We start from the raw sequence: 26105 nt of genomic DNA on the forward strand, positions 1-26105 counted from the left end.
TAAAAAATGACTGTGCTATGGTAAAAAGAAGATGTTGACCTTTTCATGACCTTGACCATGACCTTTGACCCGATCGATCCCAAAATCTAATCAAATGGTCCCCGGATAATAACCAATCATCCCACCAGATTTCATGCGATTCGGTTTAATACTTTTTGAGTTATGCGAATAACACGCATACAAATAAATACGCGGCGATCAAAACATAACCTTCCGCATTTTCAATGCGAAGGTAACAAGTGCGAGGTGGATATGTCCCTTTGTGATGAGTACGGGGTTAATGAGGACCACAAATGGCATCTCATTGATTACTTGGTACGCACATGGGCATCAAGTACATATAAGACCTGTAAGATTGTGGTCTTCAAACAGTTATGCAACTATTTAAACAAAAAAACTGATTCCTTACAAGTAATGGATACGTTAAGCTGTTATAAGATTAATATTGTTTTTAGATGTAATGTCTTTATCTTTAGGCCTGTCGATTCCTCTTCCTTCCCCACCTCTCACAGACCTCATGAAGTATTCACCATGCAGTGCCCATGTCGCCTTTGCCCACATGCGTTCCCCTTCAGAGCCTCACGGCACCCGGCGTAGGATCAGGATGCTGGACCTTCGCCGGCTGCTCCTCCAAAGAGCCGCGGGCGCTTCGCTCGTCGCCGATTCTCGAGGCGGTTGATCTTAATTTGGCGCGTCTGCTCCCTTTCACTTTCCCAGCCAACGTCACGAAGCTGTCCAGCCTATGCGGTCTCTTGGTCTCTTCCTTAATGCCGTCTATTACCTGGACAGCAGCTCTGTTCTCCCTTCAGAGGGAGACCTCAGTGTGTTACAAGTCATCCAACAGCAGCCGGATCAACCGTCACGCTATTAATCACTGCTTGAGATGGCAGATTCCCTTTAGCCCCTTAACCCTCCTGTTACCTTCACATTTACTCACATATTTTACCCTCGGGGTCAATTTGACCCCAGCAATTAAAACCTCCAGAAAATTATTAGAATTAATATTGTTTCCCAAGTTTAAGTGTGAGGTACTTTATGTTTGTTTGTTGACTACCTAAATAGCCCTTTAAATATATTAAAAAGTTGATATTTCTTTTATGTTTGACACAGTGAAAAACAGCCTGGGGTCAAATTGACCCCAAAGAACACCGACATTAAACATTGAATGGGGTCAAATTGACCCTAAAGGTAACAGGAGGGTTAAATTACATCAACGTCTCACACACACACACACACACACACACAGTAACTCACAGCAATCGGTCTACTTGGCAATGCTGTTGCTGTATTCTCGCATTATAATTATTTGTCTTTGACCTGCTGTCGGCCTGCGAGTTAATTTCTCGGGGGTAAGTGTGACTAATGGTGCCAGATAACCATAACCCAGATGTGCCGGATGCACTTTACTTTCCTTGCTAAATTACGAGCGTGTTTCTGCTGAACATGACTGTTTTCTTGCCTTAGAAAGGAAGCTAAGTGCCCAGATAAAGATTCTCAAAGATGGCAATCAGTCAAGTGGCCAAAGCAACAACAAAAAACTCATTGATCAGGAACGCTGTGTAGGAAAAGTACTGATATTAATATGAATTACTAATCACTGAGACAGCCAGTTAGCGCACACTCCACTTCACTTATATCTACGAGCTTAATAATGTTTTTTAACAGCAGAACAATGTATTCAAACTGTAGATACCACGTACATAATTTGATCAATAAATTAAATCTAGTGAAATAAATATCTGCCTTTTTACTTTAACCCTCCTGTTACCTTTAGGGTCAATTTGACCCCAGGCTGTTTTTCACTGCGTCAAACATATAAGAAATATCAACTTTTTTATATATTTAAAGGGCTATTTAGGTAGTCAACAAACAAACATAAAGTACCTCACACTTAAACTTGGGAAACAATATTAATTCTAATAATTTCCTGGAGGTTTTAATTACTGGGGTCAAATTGACCCCGAGGGTAAAATATGTGAGTAAATGTGAAGGTAACAGGAGGGTTAAACTGAGGAAACCCCAGTCCGACAGAATGAGATTAAATGAGATTAGAATTAATCGTTATTATTATTCCTGTGGTAATGTCATCTCACCTGTGCTGTGTTCAGTGCGTCTAACATACTCCGAATGCACGTGTTCCCCGACCAAAGAAATCCAAATACACAGTGTGACGCCGACTATTTTAGGGAATATTTAATAAAAGTCGTGATTTGACGGCAAAACTAAATATTCTTTTGTCAAAGCCACTGTGAGAAAGTAGTTCCCATTCATTTAGTAATCGACACAGCACTAACTAGCCTGACGCCGTGCAGCATTTGGTGTATTTTGGGCCGTGTAATTGGGGAGTGTCATCGAGCCCCCGGTGCGTCTCACAAAACGCAGATCACACCTACGCACACGCAGCGTTTAGCGCGCCAACATCCTGTTCACAGGCTCTTCATCTCCTCACCTTCCACTGTCTGCTCGTCGGTTTCCTGCCACCCATATATATATATATATTATTATCCCACGTATTCTGACGCGGGCTTTCCATCCGGTCGGCTCGCCGCCGCCGCCGCCTCCCGCTCGGTGTAACTCCAGGGTTCGTACGGTCGTGGAAAACCTGGAAAAGTCACGGAATTTTAAAATGGTCATTTCCAGGCCTGGAAAACGCATGGAAAAACCGTAAATCATAAAAGTTTTGGAAAAGTCATGGAAATTTGTTATAATCACGTGTTCATTTTTGAAATAATTAATATGTTTTTTAAAGAAAGACGCTCAAAATATACGCCGGCGTACGCTCTCGATACACAACATTTTCTACATTTTTCATGTTTATACCGAGATTTCAGTTTGGTCATGGAAATTTGGTTTAAAGTCATGGAAAAATCCTGGAAATCCATTGATCGAAATGTGTAAGAGCCCTGTAACTCACCCCCCCCCCCCCCCCCCCCCGTGCCTCGTCGCTCTCCTTTGAGCCCGCCGCCCCTCGTGAGCTCCATCCTGTCAAGACGTCGTCCCCATTCTGTCTCCTCCTCGGCTCCCCTGCCTTTTTTTTCCTCCGCTCCTGAAGTTTTCGGCACCGCTCATCGAGTTCCCGTCTCTTTTTTTTTTTTATACTTTCACAACGAGCGGTACAAGGATCACATTTTCTATTAAGACGGGATGTCTCGGTAAAGCCGGGCGAGAACCGGGTACACGGCGGCGAGAACTCGCTTCACACAGACGACGACGGATTACTCAAATTAAAAGAAATTACACTTTTTTTTGTGTGTGTGTGTCTGCGTCCTCGAGTGATCGAGTGCAATATTCCTCAAACTAAATACGTCTCCTATCTATAATAAGCAGTTAGGAAAAATACCAAACGCCCGTTTGCAATAATAAACACGACTTCACTTCTTCTCGATGCAGCCAACAACGTTCCGATAAGTGTCTGCAGCATTCTACACGACACATTCACGTCCTGTCCAGCCACTGTATTGATATGACGAGATGATGATGATATATTCCTTTATTCGCCCCACAGGGCGGACATTTCAAAAATCACAGCGGCGGTGCACATCAGAGCATCAATGAAAATAAATATAAAACACAAAACTAAATCCTAAATATTACAAGACAGTGTAAAATCCCACTTCTACGTCACACTTGAACGCAGCTCACCTTTGGCCTAGTGCCTTATTTTCTTCACACCGGCCCTCACACAAACGTTCTTTTGCGACGGTGCCGTTTTACGGCCGTCGCTGTGAACTCATTAATGATTAACTCTTTTGATAATTCGCTGCGTTGATAGCAGGTTTTTATCTCTCAGGGACCGGCACGTGCTTTTTGAACAGAAAATAGCGACGCCTCCCTCCCTCGGTGTGGAAGAAGATGTGACGGTAAAAGATCAAAGCCCGCAGGAAGAGTGTGTTTGTGTCTCGCGAGGGAACATGCTGTCAAGTCTGATCGCCCCTCCGCTTTCAAAGTTGTGTTTTCACTGGAGCTTTAAAGTCTTTTTTGGAGAAGAAATGCATTCAACCAAAGCTGTTTCTAAAAATAGCGATTATTTAATCCCGGCTGTTGAAAATATGTCATCATAACGCATTTATAGTCTCATTTATGTGCACTGATCTTGCACCTTTGGTGCAAATGTATCGAGTGATCCATAAAAGGACTTCTGAGCGGTCTCTGACGGACCAGCGCGTGCCTTCAGACTTTTTGTTCTGATTGGCAGACGAAGAGTTAACAGTGTTTTTTTTCTTCTTCTTCTTTTTGACTGGAAGCCATTTTATTGGCTCACGGTGGGCGTGCGCTGCAGCACTGACACACGCGTTACCTTAGGCAGGTGAAGGCATTCGGAGAGGCGAGGAAAGGAAAGGACGCACGCGAGGGAAACACTTTGGGATTCTTGGCATAACTGTCCGCCCTGCAGCTCCACCTAGAATGTGACCTTTGCCCTGTACTCAAGGGGTCCAGATGGGGAGCTGCGTGAGCCGCTACAGTGGGTAAGACCCTAGAGAACCCCTTTTTCTTTCTCTTCTGGGATTGGCTGCGACCATCCGGGCCATTTTAACTCCTATTGACTCAGTCGGGAGTTTTTTTTTAGATTACGTGAACTTGGTTGCGGTTCAGAGATCGTTCATTAGTGGGAAATGCACGGGGGCAGCTTCACGCCGTCTGAACAAGTCGGGTCCTGACATTGAAATGCGTCGCAGCCATAAAGGTATTTATTGTTTCAAAGGGCCTCTCGAGGTGTGCAGCCACTCTGGGAGTTCAGTTCAAACGGGATTATGTTCTGGGAAGTGAATTCTTTGTGATTTGATGCTCTTTGCTGTCGTTGTGTCGACTTTAATCCATTAAGAGTTGGGTTTTCAGTGGGATTTGTGTTACTTGTACCCTTCTAGACCATCTAGGGAAGAATCAAAGAGGAGACGGGGCCACGAGCAGATTCATTTTTATCATAACACGCCGTTATAATATGCTGTTTTATTTTCAAAGGTACTGCATCGTGACGCCGCCGTCACTGCACAGCTTAGTCACTCTAGTTTTCCGGCATCACGATCGGCCTTTTACACCGACGGTCTGATGTCGGCAAGCGCAGAAGTAATGCAGTGTAGCAACTCCGAGGCTATTGATCCACCCTCCTTAACCCTCCTGTTACCTTTGGGTCAATTTGACCCCATTCAATGTTTAATGTCGGTGTTCTTTCGGGTCAATTTGACCCCAGGCTGTTTTTCACTGTGTCAAACATATAAGAACTAGAATGGGCACTCGGTAGAGCGCATACCTTCGCATATCACAAGATTGGGCATTGAATTATGAACATTTTGGCATTAGTTGCATGCCAATTGGATAAAAATTGACCGTGCTATGGTAAAAAGAAGATGTTGACCTTGCCATGACCTTGACCTTTGACCCGATTGATCCCAAAATCGAATCAAATGGTCCCCGGATAATAACCAAACATCCCACCAAATTTCATGCGATTCAAGAATATTTTGACCTTTTTCATGACTTTGACATTTGACCCGATCGATCCCAAAATCTAATCAAATGGTCCCCGGATAATAACCAATCATCCCACCAAATTTCACGCATACAAATAAATAAATAAATAAATACACGGCGATCAAAACATAACCTTCCGCATTTTCAATGCGAAGGTAAATATAAACTTTTTTATATATTTAAAGGGCTATTTAGGTCGTCAACAAACAAACATAAAGTACCTCACACTTAAACTTGGGAAACAATATTAATTCTAATAATTTTCTGGAGGTTTTAATTGCTGGTGTCAAATTGACCCCGAGGGTAAAACATGTCAGTGAATATAAAGGTAACAGGAGGGTTAAACATTGAATGGGGTCAAATTGACCCTAAGCCAACAGGAGGGCTTTTAGACGACACAGACGGATCATAAACATGTCAGATGTGACGCTCTCCTCAGACACGCGGCCCCCGAGGCGGAGACAGACGCACGTGCAGCCGAGTGCTTTCTGTGGGCGCTCAATTTTCTATCGCGTGAAAGTACAAATTGTTGGGAAAACACTTTCAAATGTAGTGTCTGTCATAGCAAACAAAAAGACTGTTTTCATATTTGCTTCAATTATATTTGCTGAGGACCATATGACAGGGTTCGTACGGTCATGGAAAACCTGCAAAAGTCATGGAAAAAACTTAAATCATAAAAGTTTTGGAAAAGTCATGGAAATCTGTTATGATCACGTGTTCATTTACGCCGAGTTTGAAATAATTACCTTCGCATTGAAAATGCAGAAGGTTATGCTTTGATCGCCGTGTATTTATTTATTTATTTGTATGCGTGTTACTCGCATAACTCAAAAAGTTTTAAAACGAATCGCATTAAATTTGGTGGGATGGTTGGTTATTATCCGGGGACCATTTGATTAGATTTTGGGATCGATCGGGTCAAAGGTCAAGGTCATGAAAGGGTCAACATCTTCTTTTTACCATAGCGCGGCCAATTTGTATCCAATAGGCATGCAAATAATGCCAACATGTTCATAATTCAATGCCCAATCTTGTGATATGCGAAGGTATGCGCTCTACCGAGTGCCCATTCTAGTTAATATGTTTTTTAAAGAAAGACGCACAAAATACAAGCCGGCGTACGCTCTCGATACGCAACATTTTCTAAATTGTGCATGTTTATTCCGAGATTTCAGTTTGGTCACGGACATTTGGTTTAAAGTCATGGAAAAGTCATGGAAAAATACATTGGTCAACATTTTTAAGAACCCTGATATTAGATTTTATCCAGATTAATGGTGAACTTTAAACCCCTCAGACATCTGTATTCCAAGTCCAGCTTGTGTCCGATTCAGTTTTAAACTCAGTTGTCTCCTGAGCTGGACTTCTGAGGGACGTTCTGCTCATTATCACACGAACCATTCGTCACATTAACAATACGCGTAATGGCAATTCCAGTCAGAGGAAAGTGACACCTCTGGATCAGGCGACCACAAACATCAACCCCACCCGTGACGTCACGTACGGACCACGCTCTGTGAACCCTTTTGTGACCTTTTCACTTTGATAGAAATTATTCAGCATGTGGCCAGAGAAGACAAATAGATAGAGGAGATGAAACCTCCACGCAGCAGAGTGCCAGGACAGTAAACAATATGCCACCACAACAACAACAACAACAACATCTGACACGTGGAGCAGATGGCCGGGCCAGCCACTCGCTGCAGTGGCCCGGTGGCAGGTGCTACAGTGGTTTAGAATGACCCCCCTCCCCCAAGATGGGTGGTCCCGACCCAGGCGGCCCGAGGATGTAACGGCTCTCTCGGGTCATATTGAAAGGCCGCGGCGGAGCTGTTCTCAGATCAGAGGGCAGTAACCGGGCTGCATTGAGCATCTTATTTACTGTGATCAAAGCGGCGGTCGGATCCCAGATGGCTCTCTTGTGATGCGTTATTGCATGTGAGGGGTCACTCCTGACGGCTGTAGAGGAATGTGTCGCCATGCTGTCGGTTACTGAGCAGCTCAATCTCTGGGTTCATATCTTTTATACTAATTTACGGGATTAAAAAATTACAAAAATATTTAAATTATGAGACCTAAATATAAAAAATGTTTCATATTAAATATCAGCGATATACAAAACGCACGTCTAGCTGGATTGTTACATATAAGAGGTGTTTGGCCTTCATTGGTGCACTTTCAGTCTCCGATGACGAGGACCTGTTGGTAAATATCGTCCGTGTTTGTTTTCTTGTAAACAAACTCAAATTACATATATTAATTATATTCATTAAATATAAATACATTAGGCCACTTAGGAAACAGGAAGTGTTTGCCAGCGGGTAATGCATCCTCTTTGCTGCGGAGCATCCTCGCCTGCCTTTCACCCGCGAGAACTTCTCTGCTCGTGGAAAAGAAGGAGAAGAAGAATTGTGGTCCCGCCACTTCCTGGCAAGGACTCACACTGTAAGTGAAGAAGTCTATGACCACCCTTGTCAGGAACAATATATATATATTATATATTTCTCTAGATCTCTGCTGTAAAAGCAGCGTTAAAATGCAACAAATCATAAAGACGACAGGCGTCGTGTTTCATGGACTCCTTCCCGCTCACTTTGATTTATTGAGGTTACAGTTTACATCAATGTCACCGCACTTTAAATATATCAGTCAGCAGACGAGGAGAAGCTTTTTTCCTTTTTCCCCTTAATATTCTTGAATCTTTCTTTTAAACTTCCGAATGCCTCAATTCACTTTGTACAGCTTTGTTCCCGATCTGATTTATTATCTATTTCTTTAGAGACAGCTAATAATGAGATCAAAGTCCGTCACCTTCTCATCACACCTTTTGATCGAAGTGCCGCGGCGTTTGTCGTCGACGAAGCGACGTGGATAGCGATTGCCCAGATATATTTTTTAAAGGCATTGTTTAATGTGCTTTCTTCATATCCTGTGATGTCAGATATCGGTCACAGACGAGATGAAAGAAGACAGACTGAAGCTCTCATCAATAGCAGCGAGTTTATTACTATAAGCTCTCGTGTCTCGGCGATGGAGCTCTTTATTATCATCCGGTTCCCTTTATGACTTGTTTTGCAGATATTTGAATGCAGGATTAATTAACAACAACAAAAATAATGAAGCAACTCAGAGCAGTGGGGGAAAAGTTATCGTAGGTTACAAAACAAAGGGGGAAAAGAAACAACACAAATGTAATCAGACTGTTAATGGAGCCAGTATTTCACATTTTCATAACTATAGGAGCCATGACTCTCTCTCTCTCTCTCTCTCTCTCTCTCTCACCCGCAGCCAGGTACCAGTGAGTGCCAGCGATCGGGATCTGCCCAGCGTCGCCTCCAAAGTGAATCTGGGGCTGGCGCTCGGGGACGGGGAGGAGGGCCGCGCCGGCCGCCACGCCGGCCTCGGCCAGCGAGGCCGGCGCCAGCCTCGGGGAGCCGGAGGAGGACGGGAATCGCTCCCGGCGCTCCCACTCGCCCGCCTCCAGCCACTGCAGCGCCACCTACACCAACCTGGGTAAGAAGAGAGGGTCCGTTGGCCTTTGTGTGAAAGCTCAGCGCACGCACACGCACACGCAACATAAAACCAGCAAGCGCCGATGCCACAAAGTCGGCACGCTTTTATTGTTTCAAAGGAGCGGATCCTCTGCGAAGCCGCTCGCTTGAAACTATGCTCGTACACTTCGGAAAGTTCAATTAAAAAGAAAAGTTAAACTCACTTGGTGGCGGATCCACGCACCACAAAGTGTCGGTACACTAAAACCTCCATTACTTTAATGCGTGGACTGATTTCCACTTAGATTTGATGTTGTTATCCTTCCATAATGTTTAAGTTTCCTTCCGCAAAAGACACTTTTAATCAAGGCTCCCGTGCAGCTCAAAATATACCTCAATGAAAAAGGTGAGTTATAATCTGCTGACAGTGCGCCCCAATATATCTGACAAAGAAAAAAAAAGTCTGCAAATGATTTTCCAATATGCATCAGCACATTTTGTGTTTTTTTATAACAAAAAAAAGAGAGCATCACCTACGTCTCCACGCGGAGGTTTTGTTGAGCGTTGTTGTCACGGTAACCGGAGTCAGAATCTGTCCGTCCTCACTTCCCATCAGCACCTCATGTGACAAGTCCCAATGTATTCCAACAGCTGGAGCTCTAACTCTTGACACAGCTTGTCACTTCTCGTGACTCGGGGTGTGAAATAAGAATAAAAATGTTTATTTCAGCGAGAGGCGACATCTTTTTGCCCCGAGGCTGTGGGGCAGCTTGTGTCCGGACCAAATCTCTTCAGGGTCATTTGCTTCTTCTTCCTTTTTTTGGGATGCACAGAGCAGATCGCTCACTCACGTGACTCACCAGAAAACCCTCACGCCTCCATCGATGACCTGCTCTTTGTTATCTTCTCTGGATTGTTGCCTTCTTATTGGTCTCTTTCAATTCTTATTCCTGTTTCTTCAGAATACTTGAGATGATTGATGTGCTTGAGCTGCACTTACAACCACATTACAAAAATATGAATTACACGACTGACCTCAGAGCTGCTATTAGTGTCATAAAAGCTTTTACCCTGACATAATATCTGAGACTAACTTCTATAACCTCTTTGTTATGACCCGTCAATGTTCATTAGCACTTTCCCATTATCCCCCTTTTTCTGTCTTCAGCTACAGTCAAACAAAGCCATGAAGCCCTCCAGAAAGTCGCCTATGATGGAAAGGATAAGCTCTCATTTGCATACACTTAGCAATAAAGTCATACAAGTGGAACCTTCGTAAATATACAAGCAAGTTTTTTTTCAAAGAAAATTAATTTTCTGTCGTGTCTAACATGCTTGTTAATATTGTAAACTACAAATTACCACCTTTTGGAATACACCTGAACGCACCTCTCATCGACACCCCCAGTGGCCACCTTCAGGTTTCACATTTTGTTCTGTATGTCACACTGACATAAATCTATGTTCACTATATTTCACCCAGAACGATGTGATCTTCGCCCAGAACATTGAGTTCCTCGCGTGTCGGCCACGATGATGACCACCCAGAGTCACAGAACGTAAACATGCCGCCGTACTGGCTGAGACTGACCTCTGCGCCCAGTGACCTCGGATCACGCTCGTCCTTATAGTGTGGAGCTCTTTTCGGTCATATCATTTTATTTATTACTATTTCAATATCTTTGGTCGATTTATGTTATTTGTGACATTGCTGTATCGAGATAAATTGTGTTTGGATGCAAAACTTACAGAAAACATTTAAGATGTAAACATGGACAAAACGGATATTTCCTTCGTATATCTTTAAGAATTGTATCATAAATATAGTTTTTTAGCATCATTATTACAAAAAATAAATATATATACATCTATATATATACATATATAGATGTATATATAATATATATATATATATATATATATATATATATATATATATATATATATATATATATATATATATATGTATATATATATATATATGTATATATATATATATATATATATATATATACAGGACTGTCTCAGAAAATTAGAATATTGTGATGAAGTTCTTTATTTTCTGTAATGCAATTAAAAAAACAAAAATGTCATGCATTCTGGATTCATTACAAATCAACTGAAATATTGCAAGCCTTTTATTCTTTTAATATTGCTGATTATGGCATACAGCTTAAGAAAACTCAAATATCCTATCTCTAAATATTAGAATATCATGAAAAAGTATACTAGTAGGGTATTAAACAAATCACTTGAATTGTCTAATTAACTCGAAACACCTGCAAGGGTTTCCTGAGCCTTGACAAACACTCAGCTGTTATAAATCTTTTTTTTTACTTGGTCTGAGGAAATATTAAAATTTTATGAGATAGGATTTTAGAGTTTTCTTAAGCTGTAAGCCATAATCAGCAATATTAAAAGAATAAAAGGCTTGCAATATTTCAGTTGATTTGTAATGAATCCAGAATGCATGACATTTTTGTTTTTTTTAATTGCAAGACAAAAAAAAACTTTATCACAATATTCTAATTTTCTGAGACAGTCCTGTATGTGTATATATATATATGTCTATATATATAGATATAATATATGTATATATGAATATATGTGTGTATATATATATGTATATGTATATATAAATATATCTATATATATATATATATATATATATATATATATATATACACCCCTTGCAGGTGCACATGGCATCCCAAAAGGATTTCTCACAGCATATGTCCTGCTGTCTCCTTGCCAACGCTTTTTAAGCAACAAATCCAAATGGCAAGAGAGACAACAAATTGTTTGCTTAATTCCTCAAGATTGTTGTCTCAGCAGCTCATGACAAAATACGTAGTTATAGAAACCAATACGGGACATGTGCATCTCAAATAGCAGCTCTGTTGTGGTTCATAGAACGACTGCAGTCTTCACACTGTGTGTGTGTGTGTGTGTGTGTGTGTGTGTGTGTGTGTGTGTGTGTGTGTGTGTGTGTGTGTGTGTGTGTGTGTGTGTGTGTGTGTGTGTGTGTGTGTGTGTGTGTGTGTGTGTGTGTGTGTGGAAACACAAAGAGGTAGAATGACGGGGGGTGTGTGTTCTGTTTCTTGTGGCAGCAGGTGCATTACTCCACTGTGTTTGCCTGGATGGTTGTGTGAGGTGGAGACGTGTGTGTGGGTCTTACTTCCTTTGTCAAGGGATTCATCAGAGACAAAGAGTTGGTGTCGATGTGTCGATGTTGCACTTCTCCTAAAAGGGTGTGTGTGTGTGTTTATCTGTGAAGCTCAGACTGCACACTCTGTAGATGGATTGTGAATGTGTTAAGCACTCCCTGGATGAAGCACGATTAGCTGCAGCCTAATTGTACTCTGCTACATGCTGCTAATGAGGAACGAGGTGTGTGTGTGTGTGTGTGTGTGTGTGTTTTCACAGTAACATACAGTGTGATGTCTGCGTGAGGTTTCCACTTCTATCTCGTCTAATTTACTCCGAATTGCAGAAATAGAAGTGGTTTTCTCTCTCTGTGCCTTCACTTTAGTGGAGAAACCACCCTGAGTGTTTCTTCCACTGGCTATGCATCCAGTGCATTAGACACACACACACACACACACACACACACACTTGGTGTTTTAATCAGAGCATCAGGCAGTAGGAGGCAGAGCGCTCTCCAGTCTTGGTGGGAGCGCTGAGCCTCGTTGGCGCCACGGGCTCACACACACACACACACACACACACACCACGGGCTCACACACACACACACACACACACCACGGGCTCACACTAACTCGGGGATGAAGCGGAGCGAAACGTGTCCCTCTGGCTTCTTGCGCCGCATTTGCCTCCAAACTTTGACCCGTCAGTGGATCCGAGGTAGGCTCTTTTTTCCCCTCGTCTCTCAGTATTCGTCCCCTTCGCCCTCGTGTTTCTCTCTACTCTGCCTCCTTCGCCTCTTTTGTGTTTCCTTTCCTCGGTCACTTCTCTCACTTTCACCCCCTCTGCTCTCGCTTCATTCCTCCGGTCCTCTTCATTCTGTATTCTTTCACTCACGATGGCGAGACCGTGGTGACTCTGCTACGGCAACAAGTTCCTCCCTCTCCTTGAGCGCTGGTGTCTGGAGGTGCGAGCCGTGCCTCAAAGTGCTGTTTTAAATGGTACGTCATGTATATTTCATACATTCATCGATTTTTATTTCACTCTGAGGAGGTGACTACATTGGGAATTATTCTGTCGTATTTCTGACTCGCACGCGTTGAAGCCTGAATCCAACCCGGCCAGATGGTGTGTGTGGAGGAGATAGACAGCGGGAGCAGAATAAGATGTTTTGGACCCGCGAGGCGAGAGGAAGATGCAATTATCTTTTTTTAAATCCGGAACAGATTTTTGGAGGGATTGGGACCCTCCGCTGTTTCATCTCCTGGAGATGGACACGGGTCACACTCAGTTTAGTTGAACAGCAGCGGGTTCTGAATAACAAAAATATCTCTACATCATTTTTCTCAAATACTTGATTTAGTTTTTTATTTATTTTTACCGTACATCGGCTGTTTGTTTGTAATTGAAATGTTAATGCATCATTTACAGGCGCAGATCCAATCTGAACATGTTCCTTCACAATAAGACGACAGGCCAACACATTTGAAACTAGAACGGGCACTCGGTAGAGCGCATACCTTCGCATATCACAAGATTGGGCATTGAATTATAAACATTTTGGCATTATTTGCATGCCAATTGGTAAAAAAAAAGATGTTGACCTTTTCATGACCTTGACCATGACCTTTGACCCGATCGATCCCAAAATCGAATCAAATGGTCCCCGGATAATAACCAATCATCCCACCAAATTGCATGCGATTCGGTTTAATACTTTCTTACTTATGCGAATAACACGCATACAAATAAATAAATAAATACACGGCGATCAAAACATTACCTTCCGCATTTTCAATGCGAAGGTAACAAAGATTCGCGTTGGACATTTTTTTTCTGACGTTCTGATTTTGCCATTCTTTATTTTTTCCAACAAGAAATAAAAACAAACCCCAAAAAATTGTAAATGATAATTAGCACCCCTGATGTGAGGAAGTTGTTTGTTGCATGGTGGAGTGTTCACATGAGCCCTGTGGGGCTTTGATCAGTCCGTACATGTTGCTTCATCCTCCCATTTATTTCTGTGTATTATGATTATGAAAAGTATTCTTGATTTTGCCGACCGCAGACTGAGTTCGTCTGATGTGGGCGAGGGAGACTGACGTGTTTCTGGGATGGATTACCGCCGATTTGGTTGGAGGAGCATTAAATATAGCCTCACCCGTCCCAGGGAGGATTACTCAGACTCATTCACTTCATCCTGACGGCGTCTTTGGCTCTTCTTAACACGTGAGGACTCGCATCACCCGGGTCGCTTCACCAGAACTCATGGGCGTCGGGTATCGTACGAGCAGAGGCCGTCACCGTGGCGACGGGAACAGTCTAGGGCTGCAACTAACGATTATTTTGATAATTGATTAATCGGTTGATTATTCTATCGATTAATCGGATAAAAAAATTAAAAAAACTTTAATTTTCAACCCTTTATTCAAAACAGGGTCCGTACGGTCATGGAAAACCTGGAAAAGTCATGGATTTTTTAAATGGCTATTAGCAGGCCTAGAAAAGTAATTGAAATAAAATAAAATCCCAAAATATTTGGAAAACTAATGCAAATTTGTTTTATTCAAATTTTAATTTAAACGGTATATATACGGTATGCTTTGGAATTTTCATTGTTAGTTTAAATATGACATCTTCTCACTTTGTCACGTATAGACAGAGTTTTCACAAAATGCTTAATCATGGAAATTTGGTTTAAAGTCATGGAAAGGTCCTGGAGATCCACTGGTCACCATGGTGATGAACCCTGTTCACTGGTCACCATGGTGATGAACCTGTTCACTGGTCAGCATGGTGATGAACCGTCACAAACAGACTGACAGCTTTCCTCTCCTGAGCAGTGGTCCCCATGTGGCCCCCTGAACAATATCAGAGACTCGTTCCGATTTATTATTTTTTTCACCTGGCCCGCTGCCGTTGAGATTGCAGTGAGACGCGGAAAAAAATGTGAAGTGGTGCTCTTCACAATAAAACATCTTTGATGGACGTGTCGCGTCTCGGCCAATCAGCGTTCAGATGTCCACAGCGTTTGGGAAGTTAGGTTAGCTTGAATGTTAGTCCGCTACATCTGCTGCTGTCACGCTGCACGCTGTAGCGATACTAACAAAGTACCCGTACGTTAAACAAGATGTGATTTAGCATATTTTTAGTATCGATACTTCATTAAAAGAGCGATCAGAGTGCACGCGCTGCTCCGTTAAATGGTGTCTGCACGCGCAGCGCTCACAGCGAGTCGTGGCTGATCTCCGTTGCCTTTCTCCATGGAAAAATATTTTTCCGCTATCCGCCACGGAATAAATAACCACGTTTTCTACGTTACTCTTGTGGAAATGCCACACACGTTGTGACATGTAGCGCCCTGGTGTCTGGGTTCATAACGTCACCCGGAGGCGCACTTAGCTCTGTGAATGACTTCCGCATCCAGCGCCACGTGAGCAGCAGCAGCCAATTAGATTCATCAACAGAGGAGCAGCTCAGCGCTGATTGGCTCTCACAACGCAGCGTTCAGTGTCTCCTCTCCCTCCGCTACGCTCTTGTTTCTCCTGCGCCGCTCTGCGCTCAAATCAACTTTGTTTATACTCCGTGACTTATTGAGCGCCGTAATAATCGCGCGACACAACGAATCGATAATGAAATTCGTTGCCAACTATTTTAATAATTGATTTTTATCGATTTTATCGATTCGTTGTTGCAGCCCTAGAACAGTCCGAACACTAAAGCAGCCTCTCATCCGCGCAGCAGGTCTGGGACCCCACCCCGCCACCCCTCGAGTCCCTCCTGCCGCCATCCGAGAGAAATAAGGTCAATTGAAGCCGGCCGATGGAAGTGCTCTCCACGCTGCCTCTTGAAGCCTCGCTGCAGGTTGAGTCGGGCGGCCCGGTGGCGACCTTGAGTCGGCCTTGAGTCTTGTGGGGGTCAGCGAGCGGCTGCAAACGTCATGTGGGAGGAACAGGAAGCCAGGGGGGTGTGGCGGGTGTTTCAGGTGTCTCTTAACAACAATAATAATAATAATAATACATTTCATTTGGAGGCGCCTTTCAAGTCACCCAAGGTCACCGTAAAAGCATGAAAGATAGAAACAACATTAAAACAGAACATCAACATAAAAAACTAGAATGGACACTCGGTAGAGCGCATACCTTCACATATCACAAGATTGGTTATTGACTTATGAACATGTTGGTATTAGTTGCATGCCAATTGGATAGAAATTGACCGCGCTATGGTAAAAAGAAGATGTTGACCTTGTCGTGACCTTGACCTTTGACCCGATCAATCCCAAAATCTAATCAAATGGTCCCCGGATAATAACCAATCATCCCACCAAATTTCATGCGATTCGGTTTCATACTTTTTGAGTTATGCGAGTAACACGCATACAAATAAATAAATAAATACACGGCGATCAAAACATAACCTTCCGCATTTTCAATGCGAAGGTAACAAGTCCAACATTCACACAAGACAATCCTGATTAATCAATACGAAACTTAAAAAAGAAAAACGTAAACAGCGGAGGAAGCGCGGCGGCAACTTCCCAGCGGACCTTCCTCCTCAGGAAAAGATGATTCTAACTTCCAGCCATGTGCTTCGCGTTAAGTTCCCCGCATCCACGAGACTCTTTACTCTGGATACGTCTCCGTTACGACGGGCCGTAAAACCTTTTCCGCTCTTGGGAAATATCATTCAGTTAATCACATTTTATACTTTTCCCACGTTTTCTCTTGATACAGATCTAATTCATCCAGTCAGGACTTTTTTAAAGTGCTGAAACATTTTCCTTTTTTTTGACAAACACATTTTATACAATGAATGATTTTCCGCCCGCAGAAAAAAAATAACAAAACCATCATGTTTTGAGGTCATGTAAAAGCTCAATCAGCAATGAAGTAAGAGAAGTAAATAAACTTCACGTAGATATAGTGAGTAAAAAGTCCACTTTAGGCTTCTGAAAAGTAGAAATACTGGTACTTATGTACGAGGCTGAATTAAATAAACTTTCTAATGTCACATAATATATTCTTATTATTGCAATTCACACGTTGTCGTCTTTCTTTTCCTCCAGGTCAATCCAGAGCCAACATGATCCCTCTGAAACAGCCACGGAACACCAAAGCATCCAACGACACCTTGGCCTCCATCGACCCGGACGGCCTCGCGGACCAGCCGGCCTCTCAGGCCACGCCCCCGCCGCTCCCCAAGAAGGCCGTGCCTCGCTCCAGCGCCGAGCCCGGCCCGGTCCCGGGCGGCTCGAGGCCTCGGGCCGAGGCCAGACCCGGGGGCGCCAACCTGAGCGTGGCCAACCCCATCTACGACCTGGACTCCACCTGGGAGACGGCGAGTCAGGATTCCTCTCTCGGCTCCGAGCCGCAGCGGGCCCTCGACCACGAGAGCGGCGACTCCTCGGAGAGGCCGGCGGCCGGCGGCCAGGGCGCGCCCTCTGGGCCCCCTCAGCCTCCATCTGCATCGGCCACCAGCGGCAGAGAGAGGCGGGGCTACCCGAGCACAGAGTCTCTGGCCGGAAGGGCCCGGACCGCGGGAAGAGGAGCCGCCGCCGGGGCCTCCAAGCCCCAGAGAGCGGCTCTGTACCCGGGGCTGGACAGCTGGGACGAGGTGGTGGGGAAGATCCGCGGGCTCCACACGGACACGCTGCGGAAACTGGCGACAAAGTGCGAGGACCGCTTCATGGCCGGTCAGAAGGACCACCTGGGATTCGGCACCGACAGCTGGTCCCACTTCAGGCTGACCACGGGGACGCCCTGCTGCGAGGCGGGGGACGCCGTGTACTACACCGCCTCCTACGCCAAGGACCCACTGGTCAACTACGCCATCAAGGTGAGACGCCTGGCTCCGTTTACGGAGTGAGACGCTGCCTCACGGCCCGGAGAGGGGAGTCCATCAAGTTATGAATGTAACTATATTCAGACTATTGGAGTTAAATTTAGTAAATTAAATGCACTTGTGTCCACATTCAGATGAAGTACATGCAGCGTAGCTACCGTCACGATCTGGAGTAAATCAACAATTTAATAGTAGATGGAGGAACTATTTTTTTAATACATCTTCATCCTAAACAGAATGTTTAACCCTCCTGTTACCTTTCGGGTCAATTTGACCCCATTCAATGTTTAATGTCGGTGTTCTTTGGGGTCAATTTGACCCCAGGCTGTTTTTCACTGTGTCAAACATATAAGAAATATCAACTTTTTTATATATTTAAAGGGCTATTTAGGTAGTCAACAAACAAACATAAAGTACCTCACACTTAAACTTGGGAAGCAATATTAATTCTAATAATTTTCTGGAGGTTTTAATTGCTGGGGTCAAATTGACCCGAGGTAAAATATGTTAGTAAATGTAAAGGTAACAGGAGGGTTAAACAGAGCATTTTTCTTGTTTGTCAACCATTAACTCCACCATGACACAATCTAAGGTGGACAGATTGACAAGTGACTTTTTTGCTCGGTCGATGCGCGCACGGAGCTCTGTGGCGCGCCAGACGGAGATCGATAAGTGTTAACGCAACGCGAAGAGACAGAAATGACATGCTGCTGTGGAGATACGATCAACAACAGACGTTTAGTTTAATAAAAGAACAAAGGCGTGCTCTAGAGAACATGTCAGGGGCGGGCCAATCTCTTTAATGTCATGCGATCTACCGACACTACGCGCGATCGACTGGCAGGTCGCGATCGGCGATGTTGAGACCCTGATCTACAGGAAGTAGAAGTCGTAACAAGGTTTCCGTAGGTGAACCTGCGGAAGGATCATTACCGATGAACAGACCGTCTGCATGAGAGCGGACAGAGTTCAGATTGAAGTGGTGGATTGGAAGCTCATTCTGCAAGTGACTTTTTTTTCGTCCCGACGACCAACAACAGACGGATTGGAAGCTCATTCTGCGCATGCGTTAAATGCGTTATAAAAAAAAAACTAGTTAAACCTGTAATTGAATTAACTGAGTTAACGCGTTATTTTTCACAGCACTATTTTTTATATGATTTGTAATCATTCCAGATATTTTTTGAGGTTCTCTTACTTTAGCGTATCCAATATGAGGATTTGCTTTTTTCTCTTTTTATAAATTAACAAAGTTAAAAAAATTACCTAAGTGAGACGTATACAGATGTATGAAATTGTATGTTTTTCTTATTTTTACTGCTTCTTTTACATTTCATTGGCATAATCAAGGAGATAATTAGCAGATTAATCAACCAGGAAAATATGAGTTAGCAGCCCTCGTGGGATAACCTATGAAACCACGAGCTGTGACGGCGTCCTGATTATTGGTTTCCTCAACGTGGTTTTGAGAGAAACTAATCAGGTTCAAATAAAATCTTATTTGCTTTCACTTTATCTGAATTACATTGCATGACGAACGTTGGATGACCCTGAAACTACTTTCCACTTTCTAATTAAAGTGAGTCATTTATTCCTTTACCAAATCTCGCAGCCAGCAGCTCCTCCAGCATCGTATTAGTTTGAATTCCTTTGTGTTTATTCTATTGTTTGTTTTTTGGAGTCCCTGCTTTTCTTCCCCTCTGCATAGAGATGGATTATCAGATCAATTTGAAGTCTCCCGGTTGCCGTCCTTGCAGCAGTAGTTTATTAAATCCTTTACATTTTACTTTTTTTGTGTTCAGGATAACTCCTCCCACTTCTCTCGCCCAAGTGGAGGAAGTATTGGCACTCAAACCCTAAACCCTCAGAGCACGACCTGTGTGTGTCTGTCTTTCATTGAATGGCTTGAGGGGAGCAATTGTGTGTGTGTTTGTGTGTGTGTTTGTGTGTGTGTTTGCGTGTATGTGTTTGTGTGTGTGTGTGTGTGTGCGTGTGGGTGTGCATGTGTGTGCGTTTGTGTTTGTGTGCGTGTGTTTGTGTGTGTGTGTGTGTGTGTGTGTTTGTGTGTGTGTGTTTGTGTGTGTGTTTGTGTGCGTGCGTTTGTGTTTGTGTGCGTTTGTGTGTGTGCGTGTGTGTGTGTTTGCGTGTGTGTTTGTGTGTGTTTTTGTGTTTGCGTGTGTGTGTGTGTTTTTGTGTGTGCGTGTGTTTGCGTGTTTGTGTATGTCCGTGTGTTTGTGTTTGTGTGTGTGTGCGTGTGTTTGTGTGTGCGTGTGTTTGCGTGTTTGTGTATGTCCGTGTGTTTGTGTGTGTGTGTTTTTGTGTGTGCGTGTGTTTGCGTGTTTGTGTATGTCCGTGTGTTTGTGTTTGTGTGTGTGTGCGTGTGTTTGTGTTTGTGTGTGCGTGTGTTTGCGTGTTTGTGTATGTCCGTTTGTGTGTGTGTGTGTGCGTGTGTTTGCGTGTTTGTGTATGTCCGTGTGTTTGTGTTTTTGTGTGTGCGTGTGTTTGCGTGTTTGTGTATGTCCGTGTGTTTGTGTGTGTTTGGGTGTGTGTGTGTTTGTGTGCGTGTGTGTGTGTGTGTTTGGGTGTGTGTGTGATTTCACGCGCCGTGATTTTCTCAACGCTGCGCTAATTATTCACAAAGCACCTTTTCGTCCGTCTCGGGAGGAATTCAGCGAGCGAGTCGGCGTCTCCGAAACGTCGGCGTTGAAGAACCGAGAGGGAGCGACGAGCGCGGAGCTCTGCGTTACAAACATTAACGCCGCCGACGGGTTACGGATCTTAACGGTGAACGGTCGACAAATATATCCTGGAGGAACGAGCGGAGCCGACGCGTCTCGACAAAGAGCCGCGTTCCTAAAGAGAGACGCGCTGGAGAGGAGGAGCAACTCCAACGTGTTTTAGCTGATAGACAAACAAACGGTGGTTTCATAACACTGAACTGTGATGTGTGTGTGTGTACAAAGGCTTTTACATTAGTCTCGTAAAAATGCCGTTCATATTCATGTCGATGAAGGCGTTTTGAGTGGAGCGATGACACGGAGGAGGAAGATGTGCTCAGTTCGCGAATCGCTTGACCGTGAAAATAAACAGCGGGTCCACGTTGTCTCCCCTGTCTGCAGATCTGTCGGAGCGAAGTGAAGGAGACCCAGCAGCAGTTCTTCCACAGCCTGGCCGTGAGGCAGAGCCTCGCCGTGCACTTCAACATCCAGCAGGACTGCGGCCACTTCCTGGCCGACGTGCCCGCCCGCCTGCTGCCCTGGGAGGAGGAGGAGGAGGAGGAGGAGGAGGGGGGGGGCGAGAAGAAGGAGGAAGAGGAGGTCGCGGCCGGGCAGAAAGAGGCCGGGACCGGAGCCCCGGAGGCGGAGCCCGAGGCCGCGGGCCGCCTGAGGAGCCGCGTGGTGGTCATCACCCGCGAGGTGCCGTTCCAGACGGTGGCCGACTTCGTGCGGGAGGGCGAGGCGCGGCACGCCCGCCACCCGGAGCTGTACGAGCGCCAGGTGTGTCTCCTGCTGCTGCAGCTGTGCTCCGGCCTGGAGCACATGAAGCCGTACCGCGTGACGCACTGCGACCTGCGGCTGGAGAACCTGCTGCTGGTCCACTGCCGGCCCGGGAGCCTGGACAACCAGGAGCCCAACAACAACGGCGGCGGCGGTTCCGGTGCGACCTCCTCCTCCTCCTCCTCCTCCTCCGCCGACGCCGCCGACGCCACGCGCCCCGCCCGGCTCATCATCAGCAACTTCTCCCAGGCGAAACAGAGCAGCGCCCTCGCGGCCGCCGCCGACCCCGGGACGCTGCGCGACCGCTCCCGCCTGGCGCCGGAGATCGTCACGGCGACGCAGTACCGCAAGTGCGACGAGTTCCAGACGGGCATCCTCATCTACGAGACGCTGCACCGGCCCAACCCCTTCGAGGAGGCGCCGGAGCTGAAGGAGCGCGAGTACACGTGGGCCGACCTGCCGCCGCTGCCCGCCCGCTCGCCGTACTCCCGCGGCCTGCAGCAGCTCGCCCGGCTGCTGCTGACCGTCAACCCGTCCGAGAGGATCCGCATGGCCGAGGCCCGCGCCTGCCTGCAGGTCCTCCTCTGGGGCCCCCGGGAGGACCTGTTCCAGGCGCTGGGCTGCGGCGCGGGCCCCTCATCGGGCGCCGCGGCCGGCCAGCGCGAGGACGCCCTCCAGAACTGGCTGGACCTGAAGCGCACGCTGATGATGATCAAGTTCGCCGAGCGCTCGCTGGACGCGGCGTGCGGCGTGAGCCTGGAGGACTGGCTGTGCTGCCAGTATCTGGCGCTCGCCACCACGGACACGCTGAGCCGGGTGGTGCGCGTCCTGCGGCCGCCGCCGGCGGCCCAGAGCCAGACTCAGACGCACGCCCTCCATCCGCTCTGAGTTCCCCTCCGGCCGGCTGTTGCTATGGCAACGGATCCAACTCCCCCCCCCCTGCGCGGTCCCTCCCGACGCTAATCGTGTGATGTGAGCTGATCGTCAGAAGCCGCAGGGCTTGGCCTAAAACAGACTGAGAGGCCGTGTTCCTAGGAGCTAGGAGCTAGGAGCTAGGAGTCATGATGGGGGTTCTTCTTCAGGTTAAGAGTCCAGCCAATAAAGTCCAAGACACACGTAAACATGACGGCCAGACGTCCCTCCGTTGTTCACTTCCTCTGTTTGTTTGTTTTTTGTCTGGATTTAAAACGTCCACGTTTTAGATTTCCTTTCTTTTGTAAAGCTCAGTTCTGCCGGCCCGAGGACTCGTGACGTCCACATGTCCGACGTGTCGTTTGCACGGCGCCTCAAATGGAATGAAACGTTCTCGCGTCGCACATCGATATTAAAAAGTTAGATTCCATAACATATGAAAAAGGGAACTTGAGATTTAACTCGTCGTGTTTGAAGGCAGCACTGACCTCCCCTGAGGACGATGGACAGATGAAGGAGGTCGGGGGGGAAAAGGAAAGTTTAGAAGAGACGTTTTATCCGTTGATGGAGTTTTTAATTTCATTTTAGACAAAAGTGAAATATGCTTGACCACTGAAGCCAAAGATCCGCCCCGCGCCGTCCTCTCTTCTTTTTACCAGAAATGTGTTTTGTAGTTTATCGTCGTGACAACTCGGTGACGGCGACTCGACCCGTCGCTACGCCCTCGGCTGAAGCCGGGGTCAAAGCGGTGGAGCGGCCATCTTCACGTTTAAAAAAAAAAATCAGAAGCAGCTAAAAGTTTCTCCTCAGACGGCGAGTCCCACCGGGCCTTTGAACGAGGAGCTGAGGTCAGAGGTCAGAGGTCAGAGGAGCGTTGAAGGTCGAGCGGCCTGGTTGCTTGTGGGAGTCTGTGCAATTAACACCGCTGTGTGTTCTGACCCGTAGAGGGGCGTGTTCTGACCCAGAGGGGCGTGTTCTGACCCGTAGAGGGGCGTGTTCTGACCCGTAGAGGGGCGTGTTCTGACCCGTAGAAGGGCGTGTTCTGCAGTCTTTTCTCAGCCTCTCCGTTTAGTTCCGCGGCACATAAACTGATCCCTCGACCCTCGCACAGCGCGGAGGGTTCAAGGACCGCAGGAAAAGTTCTGCACGAGTGTTGTTGACGTCCCGTGGGTTTTCTGAAAGGGTTTTTCACGTTCAGTCTTAACCGCGGCGCTCCTCGAGACGAGACGCTTCCCGTGAATTCGAACGCAACTGGATCCGGTTTGTGAATGTAAGAAGTTCTCCTGGACTGAAACGGACATTTGGACCCGGTGTCGCCGGTCCGCTCCCGACGGAACCACCTGCATACCGACCCGTCTGTGTCCCGAGGAGGAACTCAACCACTGAGACTTACCCCCCCCCCCCCACACACACACACACACACACACGTTGGTGTTTGTTGTTCTGCGTTCAACGAAGCGATCAGAACCGTCGGTGTCCTGTGAACACGAGCCTCTGCTCCCCGGCCTCCAGGGTTTCATTATTTTTTGTTACGATCAAACTCAAAACTTTAACTTTTACTGGAGTGTGAAACACACACACTCTGCGTCGTCATGGTTACGTTACATTTGTTATATTTGCTCGGGGGGCGGTCAGGATACTGTGATCCCTTGACGTACAGTACGAGACTTTACGGTCCACGGAGCGAGGGAACTAGAGAAAGGAAAAGAAGAAGAAGAAGAAGAAGAAGAAGAGACAAAGCAGGTGTGAGGTTGTTGCTGTGTGTTCTGAGGAATGTGTGAGGACGGCACTGGTGGCTGTCCTTGAGTCTAGAGATTCAAGCCTTTATATAGTATATATGTATATATATATATATATACATATATAGTATAAATATATATATATATATTTAACTTATCTATTTTAATCCACACACTATTTTGTCGAGTAGGGAGCACGATCTGTTTCGGTCTTCAGAGCCCACATGTCATTTATCCGTTTTAAAAGCTTTACTTGATGTTCTTCAACCTCACTTGATTGTTTTTTGTTGAAAAAGAAAGAGGGAGGAGGAGGAGGAGGGAGGAGGAGGAGGGGTTCTCACTGTCCTCCACAAGGGAGACATGGGAACGCTCGTCAACGAGGAGCGATGAACACAACGACCCTCTCGTAAAGTTGCCTGGGAGATGAACCACTTTGGGAGGAGGCCTTGAACGCACCGTTAAAACCCAACGTCCATCAACTGTGCGGCCTCCAGCGAATACTGCATGTCTCTCTCTCTCTCTCTCTCTCTCTCTCTCTCTCTCTCTCTCTCTCTCTCTCTCTCTCTCTCTCTCTCTCTCTCTCATTGCCACAGACAGCGACGCTCTCTGAGGCGTTCTGTTCATTTGTGTACAGTTTGTCTCCCGGCCTTTTATTTGTTGATCAAGTTAACCAACGGTAACAGAACAATAAATATATGTTTTTATATATATATGTACTGTGTGACGTTGTGTTATTCCACTTGTTGTCGTGGTGATGTAACCCTTTAGCAGAGAGAGAGAAGTATGGTATTTAAGTCATTTTATGGGATTATTTTAGTGCTTTACGGGCCATTCGTTACGGATTTATTCTTGTAGATTATAAATAGTTTATTCAGTAAAATCTGAATTGATCCTGATGCTTCAGATTTCATCAGTTTTCAGCAGAAATAAGAACCGATAACGAGCCTTTTAATTATTTACACCGACCAAACTAAAAGTGGAAGCATATTAATCTCCCGGGGAAGATTAATATCAATTAATATCTTCAATCAACCGAGGAGCTCAAGAGAAAACCTCTTGAGTTTGAAAAGGTTTATTAACTTTATGTTTCTGCCTGCTACGGATGGAAAGTCCAGAGAGGTGTTCATGTCATAGTTCAGTCTGATGCTTCATACACACATGGATATTTTAATAAATTTTAATTTTTAAAGGTACACTGACATTTAGTCCAGACCGGGAACATTGTGGGATTCCTGTCGAGCTCAATGACAGCTGGCGTCACTTCAGGAGCTCCGCCACCAGGTGGAGGCAAAAGGCAAAAGAAGACCCAGAATGCACCATTCTTTTCTTTTTTCTTTTTTCATGGTTTATTTAATAAGGGACAGTGCACATTGATAAAAACATTTCAGTAAATTTACCAGAGTTAGCCAAGAGGCTATTTATCATCTGTAGTCCCAATGTTACACACAGACAGACTCACAATGTGTATTTTTCAAGACCAAGCTTTTCACACAATTGATTTAATTAGTCATGAAACATCCATGTAATTATTACACAATAGACATCACAAGTAATATATATATATATATATAAATAAACATATTCTCCTGCTGAACCGACTGTCACAGTGTTTACTTTCAATCTCGTTCAGGCCACATGGGGGAACTCAGAGACGTGTACGGCGGCTCACGAGGACAAAGCAGACGAGATGATGCTGACTCTTAATATTCGTGTGTGACCTTTCAGATGGAGTGTGTGTGTCACGTGAGACATCCACGGCTCTGAGAGTACTTCCTGTTGCCAGGAGGCTCCGGTATGTATTACATGCATTCTGATACGTAATCAATAAACTAGTGGAATGGCTGCAGGAGAATCTCTCCAGGTAATAATGATCTGGTATGGAGGACCATGGAGTGATCACATCCACAGCAGAGGGGGCGGAGTCACTGCTGCTCTATTTTACAATCACTTTAAATGTGCATCCAATTTCATCCGCTGATCAAACATATGAGAAACTGATCTGTTGC

The 26105-nt window shown here is 45.4% G+C and overlaps 1 protein-coding gene across 1 annotated transcript in view; it reads left to right on the forward strand.

Annotated features, from left to right (window-relative positions):
* peak1 (pseudopodium-enriched atypical kinase 1) overlaps positions 1–24811 on the forward strand; it is a 111452-nt gene extending 86641 nt beyond the window's left edge. The window contains 4 exon segments of the mRNA XM_056416343.1: positions 8761–8856; positions 8858–8985; positions 17176–17945; positions 21071–24811. Of these exon segments, the coding sequence (XP_056272318.1) occupies positions 8761–8856; positions 8858–8985; positions 17176–17945; positions 21071–22336 (2260 nt within the window). The 3' untranslated portion in view covers positions 22337–24811.
* The last annotated feature ends 1294 nt before the right edge of the window (positions 24812–26105 follow it).

The sequence above is a fragment of the Pseudoliparis swirei genome, chromosome 6 (genome assembly GCF_029220125.1).
Source record: "Pseudoliparis swirei isolate HS2019 ecotype Mariana Trench chromosome 6, NWPU_hadal_v1, whole genome shotgun sequence".
Taxonomy (NCBI): domain Eukaryota; kingdom Metazoa; phylum Chordata; class Actinopteri; order Perciformes; family Liparidae; genus Pseudoliparis; species Pseudoliparis swirei.